Source organism: Cladophialophora bantiana (assembly GCF_000835475.1).
Source record: "Cladophialophora bantiana CBS 173.52 unplaced genomic scaffold supercont1.5, whole genome shotgun sequence".
Classification (NCBI taxonomy): domain Eukaryota; kingdom Fungi; phylum Ascomycota; class Eurotiomycetes; order Chaetothyriales; family Herpotrichiellaceae; genus Cladophialophora; species Cladophialophora bantiana.
Genome location: NW_015971579.1, coordinates 1,267,347 through 1,281,464, shown reverse-complemented (window position 1 = coordinate 1,281,464; position 14,118 = coordinate 1,267,347). Strand labels below are relative to the sequence as shown.

At 51.2% G+C, this 14,118-nt stretch overlaps 4 protein-coding genes across 4 annotated transcripts; all 4 read left to right on the top strand.

The window, feature by feature from the left end:
• Window positions 1–1,579: 1,579 nt before the first annotated feature.
• Window positions 1,580–2,545, top strand: Z519_04055 (uncharacterized protein; the record flags this gene model as incomplete). Its single annotated transcript, XM_016761801.1, has 2 exons — window positions 1,580–2,304; window positions 2,350–2,545. The coding sequence occupies 2 exons, from the start codon at window positions 1,580–1,582 to the stop codon at window positions 2,543–2,545; spliced, it is 921 nt and encodes a 306-aa protein (XP_016622139.1).
• Window positions 2,546–4,882: 2,337 nt separating this feature from the next.
• On the top strand, window positions 4,883–5,887 carry Z519_04054 (uncharacterized protein; the record flags this gene model as incomplete). Its single annotated transcript, XM_016761800.1, has 1 exon — window positions 4,883–5,887. One exon carries the CDS (start codon window positions 4,883–4,885, stop codon window positions 5,885–5,887), a length of 1,005 nt encoding a protein of 334 aa, XP_016622138.1.
• A 572-nt stretch (window positions 5,888–6,459) lies between these two features.
• On the top strand, window positions 6,460–8,793 carry Z519_04053 (uncharacterized protein; the record flags this gene model as incomplete). The annotated part of the gene is made up of 1 exon (XM_016761799.1): window positions 6,460–8,793. The coding sequence occupies one exon, from the start codon at window positions 6,460–6,462 to the stop codon at window positions 8,791–8,793; it is 2,334 nt and encodes a 777-aa protein (XP_016622137.1).
• A 1,306-nt stretch (window positions 8,794–10,099) lies between these two features.
• Z519_04052 (uncharacterized protein) lies at window positions 10,100–11,573 on the top strand (the record flags this gene model as incomplete). Its single annotated transcript, XM_016761798.1, has 3 exons — window positions 10,100–11,116; window positions 11,212–11,320; window positions 11,443–11,573. 3 exons carry the CDS (start codon window positions 10,100–10,102, stop codon window positions 11,571–11,573), a joined length of 1,257 nt encoding a protein of 418 aa, XP_016622136.1.
• Window positions 11,574–14,118: the final 2,545 nt, after the last annotated feature.

The following is a 14,118-nucleotide window of genomic DNA, read 5'->3' as shown; positions in this document are numbered from 1 at the left end:
TGAGCTTTACTGATCCTTGAGCAGAAACTATCGCTCTTACGGCAGGATTGTGGTCTAGATCAGTCCTCGCCTTGTCTCTGCCATGAAATTCTCAGCCGCCCGACACACACGTCGGAACGTCCTTTCCGAAGCGCACGGAAGGCGTATTGCGAGGGTTACAAAGACCCGATAAATTTGGGGCACCCTATGGAGCGGTTTTCCGATGCTTTAAATGCCCGAAGACTCCACTCTTTCGGAACCATAGTCGTAGGTAATCTCAATATTGAAGATACCAATTGGGTAGGACGGCTTCATGTCCAAGCCTCTTCAGGGTTTATGGTTGGAAATGCCCGCGGTCTCCCTCACGATGAAAGAAGCTTGCTTTGGTAGCGGCTCCTGCAGAAATATCGCCCAAAACACTTTCCCGTGTTCGGGACATGGCAACACAATTCTGTAACGAGAAATGAATATTAGTGATCGCCCGTGTCCAGTTTTTCAGTCTGACCTCATCCATTCTGAATGTCCGAAGCTCTTTTCGTCTTCGTTGACATCTTGCCTTCTATGAGTTGTCTGACTATTATGCTCTCTGGCACCATAGGTACCAGCAATTTGCGAAACAAAAGTGCCCGAGACGAGGTGGCCGAAGAGCTTGACGGCCTCCTCGTTGGTGGCAGCTTGGGTGGAGTCCATCAATTCCGGAGGCTATGCTAGAGAGTATATAAATCAAAATTGGTTGACTCTACGTCTAATCATAGACGAAGACGATATTGAAACCGCTATCCTGAAGCGCACGTGAACAGTACCATCCCTCTCTGTGTGTTCTCAGATCCTGATATCTAGCGCTCATGGTCATGAACTCGAAGATTCTCGGGTTCCGTAGAGCTGCGAGTCTGCTTTTGTTTCGTCGCTGACAAATGGGATTTGCGCACAGACACATATCTTAACACGCGGGTTGCCGTTGTAGAGTGGAACGAAGAGGAAGCAAAATGGCGGGTGAATACACCCAACGCATCTATTCCGAGCCGGCCAATACACATGATTTTACGTGTGGTAGACGATTCAAAACAATATTGAACAAAAATCTAAACGGACTTCTGTCTGTCTTTGCTGCTTAGCTCGAGACTTTCTATCTTAGTGACGTGGTGTCCGTTCCCGAAAGTCGCTGTCCGAAGAGGTCAGAAAGCGACGAGACCTCCGGAAGTCTCAACGTGGAACGAGTGTATGTCTCATTAGCCAGCAGGTATTCTGGTATGAAACAACGCAAAGTTACTGCCTTGTTGATTTAGTACGAAGTACTCTATCTGGCTACCTCTAACCGACCAAAACATAAACTCCACATCAAAATTCGTAAGTTCTGGTCTCCGACATTGATGTTCATGTCCGAAATGAAGAGCCGACAGCTAAGGACATCCGAAGAAGCTAAAACTTGTATCCACAGTACCTGGTGCTATCCTCGAAGGGTTGAAATATACGGTTTAAGGTTACAATCCTTTAGCCCAGCGGAGTTGGGAAATACTTATGTTGTCAATTGCTGTCCGCGCTTTATATTTGATCAGGAACAAAGCACTCGAAAACAACTCACTCCGGGCAGCAGGGAAAAATGGCTCGATTCAATCCAGGCCATCCGAGCTTGTCCTCGGCCGCCTTTTTGGACAAGGTCATCGTTTTGAGTGGCGGATCAACCGGTATTGGAGCCGCAACCGTCCTTCTCTTGGATTCCTTCGGAGCGAAGGTGGTGTTTGGTGACATCGTACCACCCAAGAAGGCAGTCGGTGACTACCTTCGCACAGATGTCACTAAGTACAAAGACAATCTTGCCCTCTTTCGATTTGCTTTCGAGAAGTATGGTCGTGTCGATCACGCCGTGGCCAACGCAGGAGTGATCGAGCAACCAGGTTGGTTCCAACCGGATGGCATAGAATCTCTTCAGAATCCACCACCTGATCTAGTGGTTGACGTCAATCTGAAAGGCACATTGTACTTTACTCACATCGCTCTCCAATATCTTGCGCACAACAGGGGCGATACAGACCGCTCTCTGACCACGTTGAGCTCCCAAGCCGGCTTTAAGGAGACGCCAGGACTTTTTGTTTACCAAGCCACCAAACATGGAATTCTTGGCTTAATGAGATCGCTCCGGTTGTGGACGCCTACCACCTTTGGCGTGCGCATCAACGCTGTCTGTCCAAGCATGACTACTACCCAGATGGTTGCTGGCATTCAGGATGCGTGGATGGCCGGCGGAAACCCTGTCAATGACCCAGCAGATATCGCTAAGATAATCTGCGGCGTGATGGCTGCTGGACCTGGAACTGGGGCGGTCTGGTATGATGAAGCCGAGGGACATACTGAGACTAATCTTCGAAGAAGTGTTGGGGGGATTGACTGGGACGATTCCCAAGCTGGGTTGAATGGCAGGGCGCTGTTTATAATGGGAGGCGAAGCCTATGATATTGAAGAGGGATTGGACAGAACCGAAGATCTCTGGCTAGGCAGAGTCATCAGTAAGAAACTCGAAAGAGCGCAGAAAGGACTGGGAAAGGGAGATGATTGGGTTTCTTCATGAGTCTTGAGACGCATCTTCTATTCTCTTTAGTCTAGAACTGGTTGTGGCAATAACTAAGTTTGGTCCTTCTAATTATGTTGATTGATTGTTAGATCTCAGATTGGGAAATGGTAAACTGAGAGCCAGTTATCGCGTGAAAGCGGTCATCTCGTCTTGCACGACGTTAGACTGCCAGGACAAGGAACCCGCCGTCTCATAATCGTAATCGGTCGGAGTACTTGTGAGGGGACAAGTTGTCTCGGCCCGAAGACATCGGCTTTAAAGTATGATGTGCATCGGCGTTGATTGTTGAAATTCTTTTCATTGGGTCTTTCTATAGAAATCATCGGAAGATCGGGGTTGTAGTTGCTTTCATCGTCGCAATTATCCTGTCAAACCGCGTTCCCCACAATCGAGGTGGCGGTCCCACTAGGTACTGAGGGTTGGATAGTAACTAGGTTCACGGCCGCAACAGGCGAAGCGGTGCCCATAGATGGCGGGGTAGCCTGCCGCTTATCAATATTTCGACACTTTGGTCTCGTGATGTTGATATCACTGAAGGCCAAAACAATGGGGCTTGAAGTGGGGAGTAACGTGGCGCTGCCGGACGGTATGCCGTCGCCAATAACCAGCGGAGCTTTCGTGATGCTAGAGGGGATGTTCTAGAATAGGAAGTTATTGATTCGGAAGTAGAGCTCAATGGTGTTGGATTGCTCGTTGACTGAAAGAATATGTCGGTGTTGAAGCCTCTTTTGAGCCAGAGGACGTTTCGTTGGCCGTCGGAGTAGGCATTTGGCTCTTTGATATGGATCCAGACGAGGTGAAGGAAGATCCGGTTTCTCCGATTGAAGACCATAGTAGTATAGATTGAATGGGAGACATGGTGTCCTGTCTCGAAGAGCTAAGCATCTGTGCAGTATTCGGGTATATTGATGATGTCCATAGGTGGGATGGGAAGGTAACGCCTGCGTCTGATGGCTACTGGTCGTCTCCAGCGGTCGGCTTTATAACTGTAGTAATACAAGAGAGGATGAAAACGACTGTAGGGGCATCTGTGACGGTTAAGGAGTGGCCATCCCGAAAAGGGTCAATGATGTATTTCTTGGAACGTAACCCCCGAAGTAGACCGGTTGAACCTCGACCGCCGTCCTCCCAGAAGAAGAGCATATACCCTTAGGGCCGTACGGGATCTCTGCACGTTTCGGAAGATAGGCATATCTGCCGTAGACAGAAGCATTTATGATAATCAGAAGTAAAAGACTGAGTCGATGCGTCGTTGCCAAGAATCAGGGGAGCTAAATCCAGTAAATCAAAGCAGCAGATACTGAATCGCAACCTGCGCTGCAAATTAATGTCGAAGAGAGAGATTGTCAGAGAAAGAAGGAAGGCATATAGAAATGGTAAGTTAGATACAGGGCGCGAGGACGCGCGACCATATACACACTTCTCGCCTTTGCCATACTGCACTGCGAAGGACGCGTTAAGTTTGTGGTTTTGGTTGGCTTAACCTAATGAAATGCGGAGACATCATGTTCTGCATTGCCATGATCGCCTGGTCAAGGGGAAGGGTTAAACCTGTGCTCCAAGCAAATATTTCCGAGACTTGACACTAAGAGAACCGTGTTCGTCAAATGGTAGGAGCAGAAACCTGCGAATTGCCTAGATACCCGTCATTAACTGAGCTGTCTTGTTTTGAAGAAACAGCATTTGTAAGGATCAACACGATCGAATGTCTCGTAGTTGGAAGGCATCGGGCACCGAGCAAACACATGGTTCGGCGAACCGCAGGTTGGGGAGACGGATTCGTTGTGCTGCTGCCGTGAAGAATTGCTGAAAAATCATTGAAGATCTTTGGTGCGGGACAGATCAAGGGATGATCAAACGCTCAGTCAGCTTCTGGAATGTAGAGGTCCGAGTGTGAACTGAAGAGTATAGAAATATAAGCTAAGAAGTTCAAGCAATGGATCTTCAATGCCTGAAATTTCCGCCTCGCGGACCAGCCTCGGTCGCGTTTCTGCTAATTCGGAGAATCATTCATCCATCGCCGGTTTTTTCAGCCTGCCCCGTCACGGAGATGAGGACCTTAAGATGAAGAAGATCGGGGCCGCCTTTCCGTTATCATGAAGTTGCGCAACGGTCAATCATGCAATCGGATGCCAGCATAGAGTAGCAACAATTACTGCATGTGGCGATGGCGCCATGCGCTTTCGTAGAGGAGTAATCAACTGCCGCTACTAATCAACTCTCTGCCCATGAGGTTTTAGAGGGACATGCTTCTTGATGTGGCGTATATCAAGAGAGCAATCCGCCCATAGGTACAATTGACCTTTTTGGAGGCTTTGTCTGGCTTTATTCAGGATGACAACCATTTCCGAACTTCCAGCGGAGATCTTGGCACAGATTGTGCGGTATGCAAATCTCAATGGCGACGTTCCGAACCTCAGGTTGAGCAATTCGCGTATTTTAGCGTTAGCCGACAGTCAAACTCATCTATTACTCGACGACCTGTGCTTCAGATATGGAATCAGTGCGAGAGTTCGAGATCTTTACCTCTCGCAGAAGGCAGGCGAAAGGTTCTCTCGTACACGGCGACCGAACATCATCCATGTCATGGCATTTGGCAACTTTTTGCGCATGACTGGACTTCTTGCTGCGGATTTGGATAGGGGCATCAGACAACCCACCCTTACCGGGGTGCCTCCCTCCCAACTTGGCAATCGAGAGCCTTTCTTGCTATTTGCAATCTTCAGTCAGGTGCTGAATTCATCGTTGGAGTTTTCACATTCGACAATCGCAGACTTGCTGGCCCCTTCCCCTGACGCTGGGCATTTACTCTCAAAGCAGTTTTCGGAGAAATTTGTGCATTTTCTGAGACAGGAGCTCGCATTGGAGGAGTTAGAAGGTATAATTGGCGCCATTAGTGTCTGTTCAATGCGGCTCTGGGGCACCGTCTTCTTGTTCAGACCCAGGGATTCCACAATCAGCAGCTTCGGCAGCCTCAGCGGGGCTTCTTTCAACACAAATCAAGCAATTTTAACGGAGCATGTCATCTGGAAAGGTCCACTTTGGGCATCGCGGATATTGAGGGTATATGGTCCTGCCGACGCAGGTAGCACGCAGGAGACTAAAATGGGTGCAGAAGTCGACGACAATCTTGTCAGGGAGGGCGTCTGGCGGGGGACGCGCTGTGAAGGGGCTCGGCTGGCAGCGAATGGAGTGGCCCGGCTCCTGTGGAAAGAGAGACAGCAGAAGATCGATGCGAAGGCCAGCGCCGCTGCAGAAAGGACGAGCATTGCGGATTTGAGGATAGATGCCTCAGTGTGGCGAGGATCCTCAGGAGGTTTGTACCAAATAGAGGGGTGACAAGCAGGAGGGGAGAGCTACATAAGCGTGACAATTATGGAGGCGTTCGACCTCTCAACAACTGAGATGCGGAGGGGTATTGATGCAGGTCATATGCAGGGGAGAACAATTGATGAGTTGGCATTTCGGTGTTCATGCTACAGGACACGGCGCACCCTGCAGGGCGCAGGTTCAGTGGAAGAGATTCAGGTACAAGCCGTTCAAGGTCTAGCGCATGTCTAGCGCGCGTCTAGCCCCTTGGCATTGTTTATCCGATCGGGCTCCACACCGCCTGCAATTCCCAATCCAACCCAATCCCAATATCGACAGGGGCGCAGGAAGGGGAAGCGAAGGCACCAAAGGGAGTTTCTATCACCGCAACTTGGTCTGTCACCCAGCGCAACGACAACGAGGCGTGCCTTGACACATGTCCTTTGCGCTATCAACACGCAATCTTGTGATAACACTGCCCCCCTCTGGAATTACACTCATCATCATACTGCCTTTTTGCCTGATGGCTTTCCTCACATCCAAATCTTGCATCCGTACCTCTCTCAGTATCCTATCAGCAGGCAATGTCCCTCACCGACACAATGCCTGAGCCGCTATCTTCCCTGTCGCCCGCCAAGCAGAACTCCAGATCCTCCCCTGTCAAGCTCGATTTTCCCCAGAAACCTCTTCCAGAAGCTCTTAAATCTCCTAGCACCATGTCCACCTCTACTCTCGCGCAGTCCACCCCAATTGATCCTCCTAATCTTTCGCTTCCTGCCATGGACATTCCTGTTTCCTCTGCTGCACCCTCTAGTCAGACATCCAGTCCGCGGAAGCCACTTTCGCCCATTAAATACCGCTTACAAGACGAATCGAAAGTCGACAGCTCTCCCCCAGGCTCTCCCGCCGAGCCCACCTTCAGGTTCAATGAAGGCCTGACGCGTGCGGTTGATGCAATGCAGAAAGACGCAGAAGCGCAGAATGGCAGTTTGGACGAATCAATAATACACCACGCCCTCGACAATGGGGTTGGAGTGTCTACAGAATACGAAACGCCTGCGAAGGACGAATCTGAGACTATGACCTTAACTCTGAGTATGGATGAGAAAATTATCCACGATGATACGATCGGCGACCTTAGCACCATCTCTGCCATTCCCACAGACATGACCAGATTCGCAAACCTGAGAGAAACGCCATCACAGACTCGGCAGGAGCCTTGGTCTCCCTCGAAACAACTCAGACCCTCCGTAATCACGAGTACCCCCGGCACTGCTCAACGCCCCCTGCGCCTGCTGTCTGCATCTAGGCGGAGTATATCATCGAATGAGGAAGACGACGCAACCCCCAGAAGAAACACCTATTTCAATGACTCTCCTACAGATCTTATGAACTTCACGGGGCAAACGAATATTTTGATGCCCCCTCCCGGTTCTGTACAACGCCCAGTAAGAAGAAGTCCCTCCGGGAGAAAAGGCTTCCCGATCAAAGTCAATCCAAGCCCGGTACATCGGTCACAAGCTTCAGTGGATCGCGAACGAGCTTCAGGCCGCTCTCCGCAAAAGCAGGACCAAGCTACATTCGGAGACAAAGCTGTCCCATCAACACCTGCCGGCCAGAGGCACAGTATGTATGGCGCAACGACCGGGCTAGGAATGGATCTGTTGGATATTGACCTCGAACCAATGGCTACTCCACGTTCAATCCCCACCATCACGCCGCGGGAGCTAGAGACCCTTCGATCCGAACTGCAGTCGCGAATCTCAGGTCTCGAAGCGACTCTGTCAGGCAAGGAGGCTGAGGTCATGGCCTTGAAACGTGCAGTCACTGACGCCGAAGTAAGAGTGGGAAAGACGAGCGAGGAACTCCGAAACGAGCGTGCCTCCCGAGAGGAGGTAGAACATGCAAAGGAGGAGCTGGAGCGTCGAAGTCGAGAGATGGAGGAAGTCCTTAGGGAGGTCAAACAGAACATCTTTCTCGAGGAACGGGAAAAGGAAAAGCTTCGGAAACAGGTCGAAGAAACCGAACGAAAAGCGGAGGAACACGAAGTGCGGATCCTCGAGCTTCAGGCTTCCCTTGACACCCTGCGATCTGAACGCGTCAAATGCACACCTAGCCCCGAGAAGACGAACGCTCCAGCAACACCCGGGTTGAGCGCTGACATTGATTTTGCCGTCAAGGATGCCACAGAAAAAGTGGCTCGCGAGTTGCATGCGTTGTACAAGAGCAAACACGAGAGAAAAGTGGCAGACCTCAAAGTCAGCTATGAGAAACGATGGATCAAGCAAGTTGAACAGCTTCGAATGGAGCTTAAAGCATCTCAAGAAGAAGTTCTGAAGCTGCAAACAGAGAAAGAAGCAACCATGAGCGGCATTATTCCGGGACAAAGCGAGGCCGTTTCCAAGATGGAGGGGCAGATTGAAGAGCTTCGGCGGTGGAACGAAGAGACGAACGCCGAGAAGAAAATGCTCGAAGCCGAAGCAGCGGGGCTTCGTGGTCAAGTTGATTCACTTACCGCCGAGACCGAGACACTACGAAAGGAAATCGAACAAGAAAGGGTAGAAAAGGGTGACTTGGTCGCGCAGGTGGATCTATTCCTGGCAATGAGCGCTCAGCAAGAAGAGCAGCGCGTCTTGCAACAGCCACAACAGCCCGTGAGTCCACCTCGAAGTGAGGATGGAAACGGGAGACCAAATTCAGCGTCAGCATTGGCGAGTCCGAATAGATTCAAGACCAGCGGAAACAGTGGAGAGGCCAAGTCAGCATTACCAGGACGGCCTCGACCCGTAAGTATGCTGCAAAAGCCAACAGCTGGAAAATACTCGGGTATTCCAGCCCCTGGATCCGGTCTCAAGGCACCCACAAGTAACAAAGGTACTGGATACGGGGGCCGCATCTTGGAGGGTATAGCCCGAATGGGCGCCGGTGGGAGATAACCGTCCAGGCTGATATTGGCTCTCATGGCGTGGGGCCACGAGACTGGCCCAGCCTGGCAAATTTTGGATACGACTGGCATGATAGACTCCTGGACGACTTTGATGACAACGGGGACAGAGTGGCCACGGCGTTTTCCATTGCGAAGGGTGTCAGATGTCTGAGCGATTCTGTAGCTGCGAATAGGAGTTGTTATTGTTGTTAGGAGACACAGCAAGAGGTCGAATCAGATAGGATGGAGTACAAGTAGAATGAAGAAGCACTGATCATAATGGCATCTGAGGGCTTCCGAAAAAAGCGACGCCGCCCTAAGCCGGAGACCCACCGCCAAGAATAGTCCAAGACTTTGATACCCGAAATGGAAAAGCCTAATATCTGGTCATGTCCTCCCATACCCCCTCACCTCTGGAAGATTTGCATCGCGTGTAAAGCGCTAGAATCCTGTAGGTGTATTATGCCATCTCATGATCCAGGAGTGTGATATCTACTGTGTCAGTCAAACAAGGTGTATAACGTCCCATCCCTGGGTTCAGAGTTTAGCCGGCCGCTTCGTCGTCCTTCCGGCGTTTCAGCCGCCATCGTTCCCAGACCCGACACGCTGCACGATCTGGCTGAGTGTTGGAACATGACACACCTCTCTGCTGTCTTCAACTCCTTCACACACCAAAGTAATCTCATCCTGCCGCCATCTTTCCCCCAAACTGAAGCTTGAGGCTCCAACAAATGGCTCAAAGCTCAATCAAGCGCCACGTGCTAGCCTGGCTAACCTTTCCGTGACATGACCAGGGGCCGGTACCTTCTGATCCGAAGCTGCACATCCTCACCTACTATTGTGGTAGCCTGTGGTATCCAATGAAGCACTAAGAATGGGGCTGTCGTAGTCAGACCTGCTCTCGCTCCTCCGCAAAACCTTCGCTATGGCAGAGACAAATTTTGCTCTCGAGATGCTAGTACAAAGCTCCAGAAACATCTAACGCACGCCAGCACTCTTTGAGGCAGTCCATGCGGGGGGCTCGAGGAATGCCAATCCCAAGTCCCAAGGTATATATGCACGGACTTCACTCCTTCCCTCTCTTCCGTTTCTCCAGCCTGTTGATTCAGCTCAATCGTGAACATTCGTTCTTACCAACACTCTCTCTTTGCTTCTGATTTTTTCACCTTCAATTCAGACTGTTCCTGGAGAACAGATCGGGTCTGTGGCCTATATTGTATTATTACGGCAGATTCAGTAACTTCGATCAGCGACCCAGAACGCTCGTTACGACGACACTTACGACAACATAAGCGGAACACAGAAACTCGCCCAAAATGAGACCAGCCATTTGTCTTTCCGTCCTCCTCGCGGTGGGGATTGATGTCACGACTGCCCGACCGGCAAATCTTCATATCGGGCGAAGTCCAGGCCATGATATGCAGACCCGATCTGTGGTCTGGAATTCCAAACTTGGCCGACGTGAGGTGCCGCAGGAACACTCGCACGAGAAATTCCTTACAATTGTGAACCAATTCCTGAAAATAGACAATCCGGACAACATCGTGGATGCTGTATTCGGTCTTCTGGGCAATGCTGCTGCTTCCGCCGGACAGGGCGATATCTCTAATACGGATTGTCTTCAACAAGCTACCGCCGACAGAGCCTTCACCAACGCTAAAGCTGCTGGCGACGTCGACGGTATGACGGCTGCTTTGATCTACAGAGCTCTTGAGCGCAATACCGGAGCTGTTGGACAGGCATCTGTTCCTTGCACCGCAATCCAAGCCGAAAACCCGGAAATCGCTGCCATCTCCCAGCACCAAGATCCGGCTTCTGACAATGCTGCAACGGTCAACAAAAACATCGCTCTAGCGCTCGCTGTTCAGATTGCCAACATTGGAGGTAACCCGCTCGACGCCCTGCAGTCCGGCACTTTTGCTCCCGGTACGATCGGTGACCCGACTGCGAAGGGGAACAGCTGCGATGACCAGAACGACCCAGTGGGCTGTATCTTCACTCAGAATCTGCTTGTCGAAGACGTCACGGAAGACGAAGTCAATGCTGCTGTTGCTGCCTCGGCCACTGCTTCTGCCGGAGCCGCAGCTGTTACAGGTGCATCGGATGCTACAGCCACAGGTGCTGACTCGGCTACGGCGACAGAATGCGTTGCACCCCCTGATGCAGCAGAAAGCACTACATCTGCCTCTTCTGTGGCTGCAGCCACTACCGCAGCCACTACCACAGCTACTACCACAACCACTACGGCGTCCGCTGCTACAACTGGCACTTCCACTGCGGCCACGGGATCGTCCAGCTTGGATTTGGGCTCCTGTCCCGACCCGACCATCATCGTGAGTTCGTCCCTTCTTTTTTCGGACATTCTTCGCGAAACCACTGCCATGAAACCTCCACTCAGGACTAGTCCATACTAACAGAAGATCCCCAGTTCGCCGACGGCCTCGACGGCCGCAACCAACCCGCCTTCGAGCCACACGACCTGACGCTCTTCCCGCACGGTTCCGCGCTGAACATCAAGGTCATCACGGACTTCATCTGTAAGTCGTCGCACCGCTGCTCGTCCTTGTCCTGCGAGCACGTTGCGATCTGCCCCTCACCCCGCAAGTTGTCCGTCAGAGGCAGATAGACCCAGTCATAGCTAACAAGGAGACTCCTGCAGGCCAACAACTCAACGACAAGTGCAAAGCGTCTCAGCAGGCTCTGGACGCATGTAACCAGGGCGCCACCGCTGCACAGGCACAAACCGGACAGGAGGCCGCTGACGCCTTCAACCAGGCACTGGGCTTCTAGTCTGCAAGCATAGTTCCCATAGTCAAAATGCACCGGCAGAGCATAAAGCTGAAAAAAGGACCCGGGAGCCCATTGAATATCCTTCCGAGTGAGGATTTCTGCTTTCAGCACGTGGAAATCCGAAAATTTCGGGGAAAAGAAAGCGGGAGCATCGATAATGGTATTGCTGGGCAGACGTGGACTTTTCCCGTCTGTTGTGGTATGTAATGGTGCTCTGTATATGTATGCAGTGGCTATATACATACACATTACTCCCAGAGCAATACTTCGCGCACGATCTTGGACATACTGTCTCTGCCCCGCCGAAAAATCGTGAAATTTTTTGGTTTCAATACCTCCCCCTGTCCCCAAAACAGTAAACAAGATTCCGTAGACAGGAACCGCCGCAAACTCGTCGAAACATGACAAAACTGGTCTGGGACGCATGGGTATCAGCCACTATGGAAACGATCGAGGGTTTTCAAACAACCGTTCCCTAAGACTGAACAGCTTGTTGAAGCCAGTGATTGCCGAAATGGGCCATTACGTCGACGGATGGTCCTTTCTGTTCCAGAGAGAGAAAGAACCCCGTTGTGACGAGGTTGATGGAATAGGTTGTTGATTTTGATTTCACGGTGGTTAAAGCTGTTCGTTCAATTGCCGTATCTGCCGGTTTCAATGCTCTTATGGTCCTCCTTGATTGGGATGTGTAGAGGTGTGTGTGTCTGGTGAAAGGCTCAATGGCCACCGTTTCGAAACTTGGTTGAGTTCATATAACATCCACGGGGCGGTCCCGGAGTATGATATTGCGGAAGAGGCTCACTCGCAGAGATTAGGTATGCTCTGTGCAGATGGCGAATGTCAAGACGTCGGAGACTAAGTAGTGGTGGAAGACGAACTCTGGAACAGGAAAGAGCATTTCCGGATTCCACATGCGAAAGGACCAAGGCGCTGCCCAATTGTCGGCCAAACACAACAACCATCATTTTCTAGAGTTTCCGAGACGACGTTCTGAAGGCTGGGGATTGCGCCTCTTTCTCGATGTCGCATGACAATCTGGACTTTCCGTTGACATCGAGCAGGTTTGCGGAGATCTGGCCGGATGTTGGAATTGAAGTGAGATTCTCTAGACCCAGGCCATGCAATTTTTTCCATGACGGCCCGAGACCACTGGCGCAACAGCTGGCAGCGCGTCAGGTTTGGTGAAGCTTCTCTTCGCTCTCCATTCAATGCTCCCAAGGGTGACAAGTACCGGCGGGATGATCACGAAGGCCGGGCAGGATTGGTTCGATAGATGAGGCTGAAGAGAATGGCGATAGTCGTCCAAATGCCTCGGAACAAGACGGCATTAAACCAAGCGATCCTCGTCAAAGGGCCTAAAGAAGAAAAGGACGTCGTGTTGGCCCAGCACGTTGGCCACGTCGCACGAGCGACAGCACTGGACCGTGAGTGGAAAAATGGATGGGCAAGGGAACGACCAAGAGTCGAAATCTGGGAACATCGTGCACAAGGTAAGTATTTCTGATCTTTCTCGTGGCGATGCCATTGGAGGAATATATTCAAAACGCACACATCCCCGTCCACTGGGTCTTGTTCGAAGTGCGCTAAAATGGCATTGTGCGTCCCTGGATAACCATGCCTCTGAGACACATCACTTCTTCCCGAAGGCGGGAAATCTTGTTGGTATAAGTTAGGTGTACTTTTCTCTCCCACAACGGGGAGGGTGTGCTGTTTGTCAGTTGACCTTGCCTAGCCGGCTCAGGCAGAGCATCCCCGAGTCGCTCCTGACAAGCGGACATAATGGGGGCTGCAGGATTCGCAGTCTAGTGATGACGATGACCGGGGCGACAAGACGGACAGGGGGGTTTCAAAGGCGACTTAGCGATGTTAGGAGACAACAACCTCACTCATTCCATCAAGCGAGGACAGGGATATATTCGAGATACATAGGTTCGTACAGGTATCGACGAGGAAGTGGCTACGAGCTCATGGACCAGGGAGGAGTACAAGCAGCAGTGCGTGCACAGATAGCTATATCGCATGGGAGCCACATTATCTCTCGTTCGTCGCTTCTCTCTGTAGCCCATGATGGTGAGGCCAACTTCTCAATCTGCCCGCGGCGCCTGTTCCTGAGAAAATCTGTCGAAAGGTTACAACCAAGTCCATATGAAACTTTGCTCCCCCCCGATCAATATTTGGTCCCCAAACTGCTCCTCCATCGGGAAAGTAAACTGACCAAGCAGCCATTTTAAATATAGAATCCGGGGATAGATGGGCTTACCGGATGAAGCATTCGACGAGGAGCTAAGTTCCGGCATCTAGTATGAGGACCGCGAAGGAAAAAATCGCGAATAGCAAAACCCGTCAACATATTTATATCGCTGCGGGAGTCCCAAGAGCTCCCGAACTGCTGATTCGCCAGCGCCCCTCCTAGCCGTTCTCATCGATATCTTGTGAACGAATATACGCCATCTTCGCTCTGGCCAGATATTTCGACTGCCTGCTCCAGAACCAGAGGCGCCATCGGAAAGACTGCAATACTCGTGATCACGTTCTTCCCACAGAA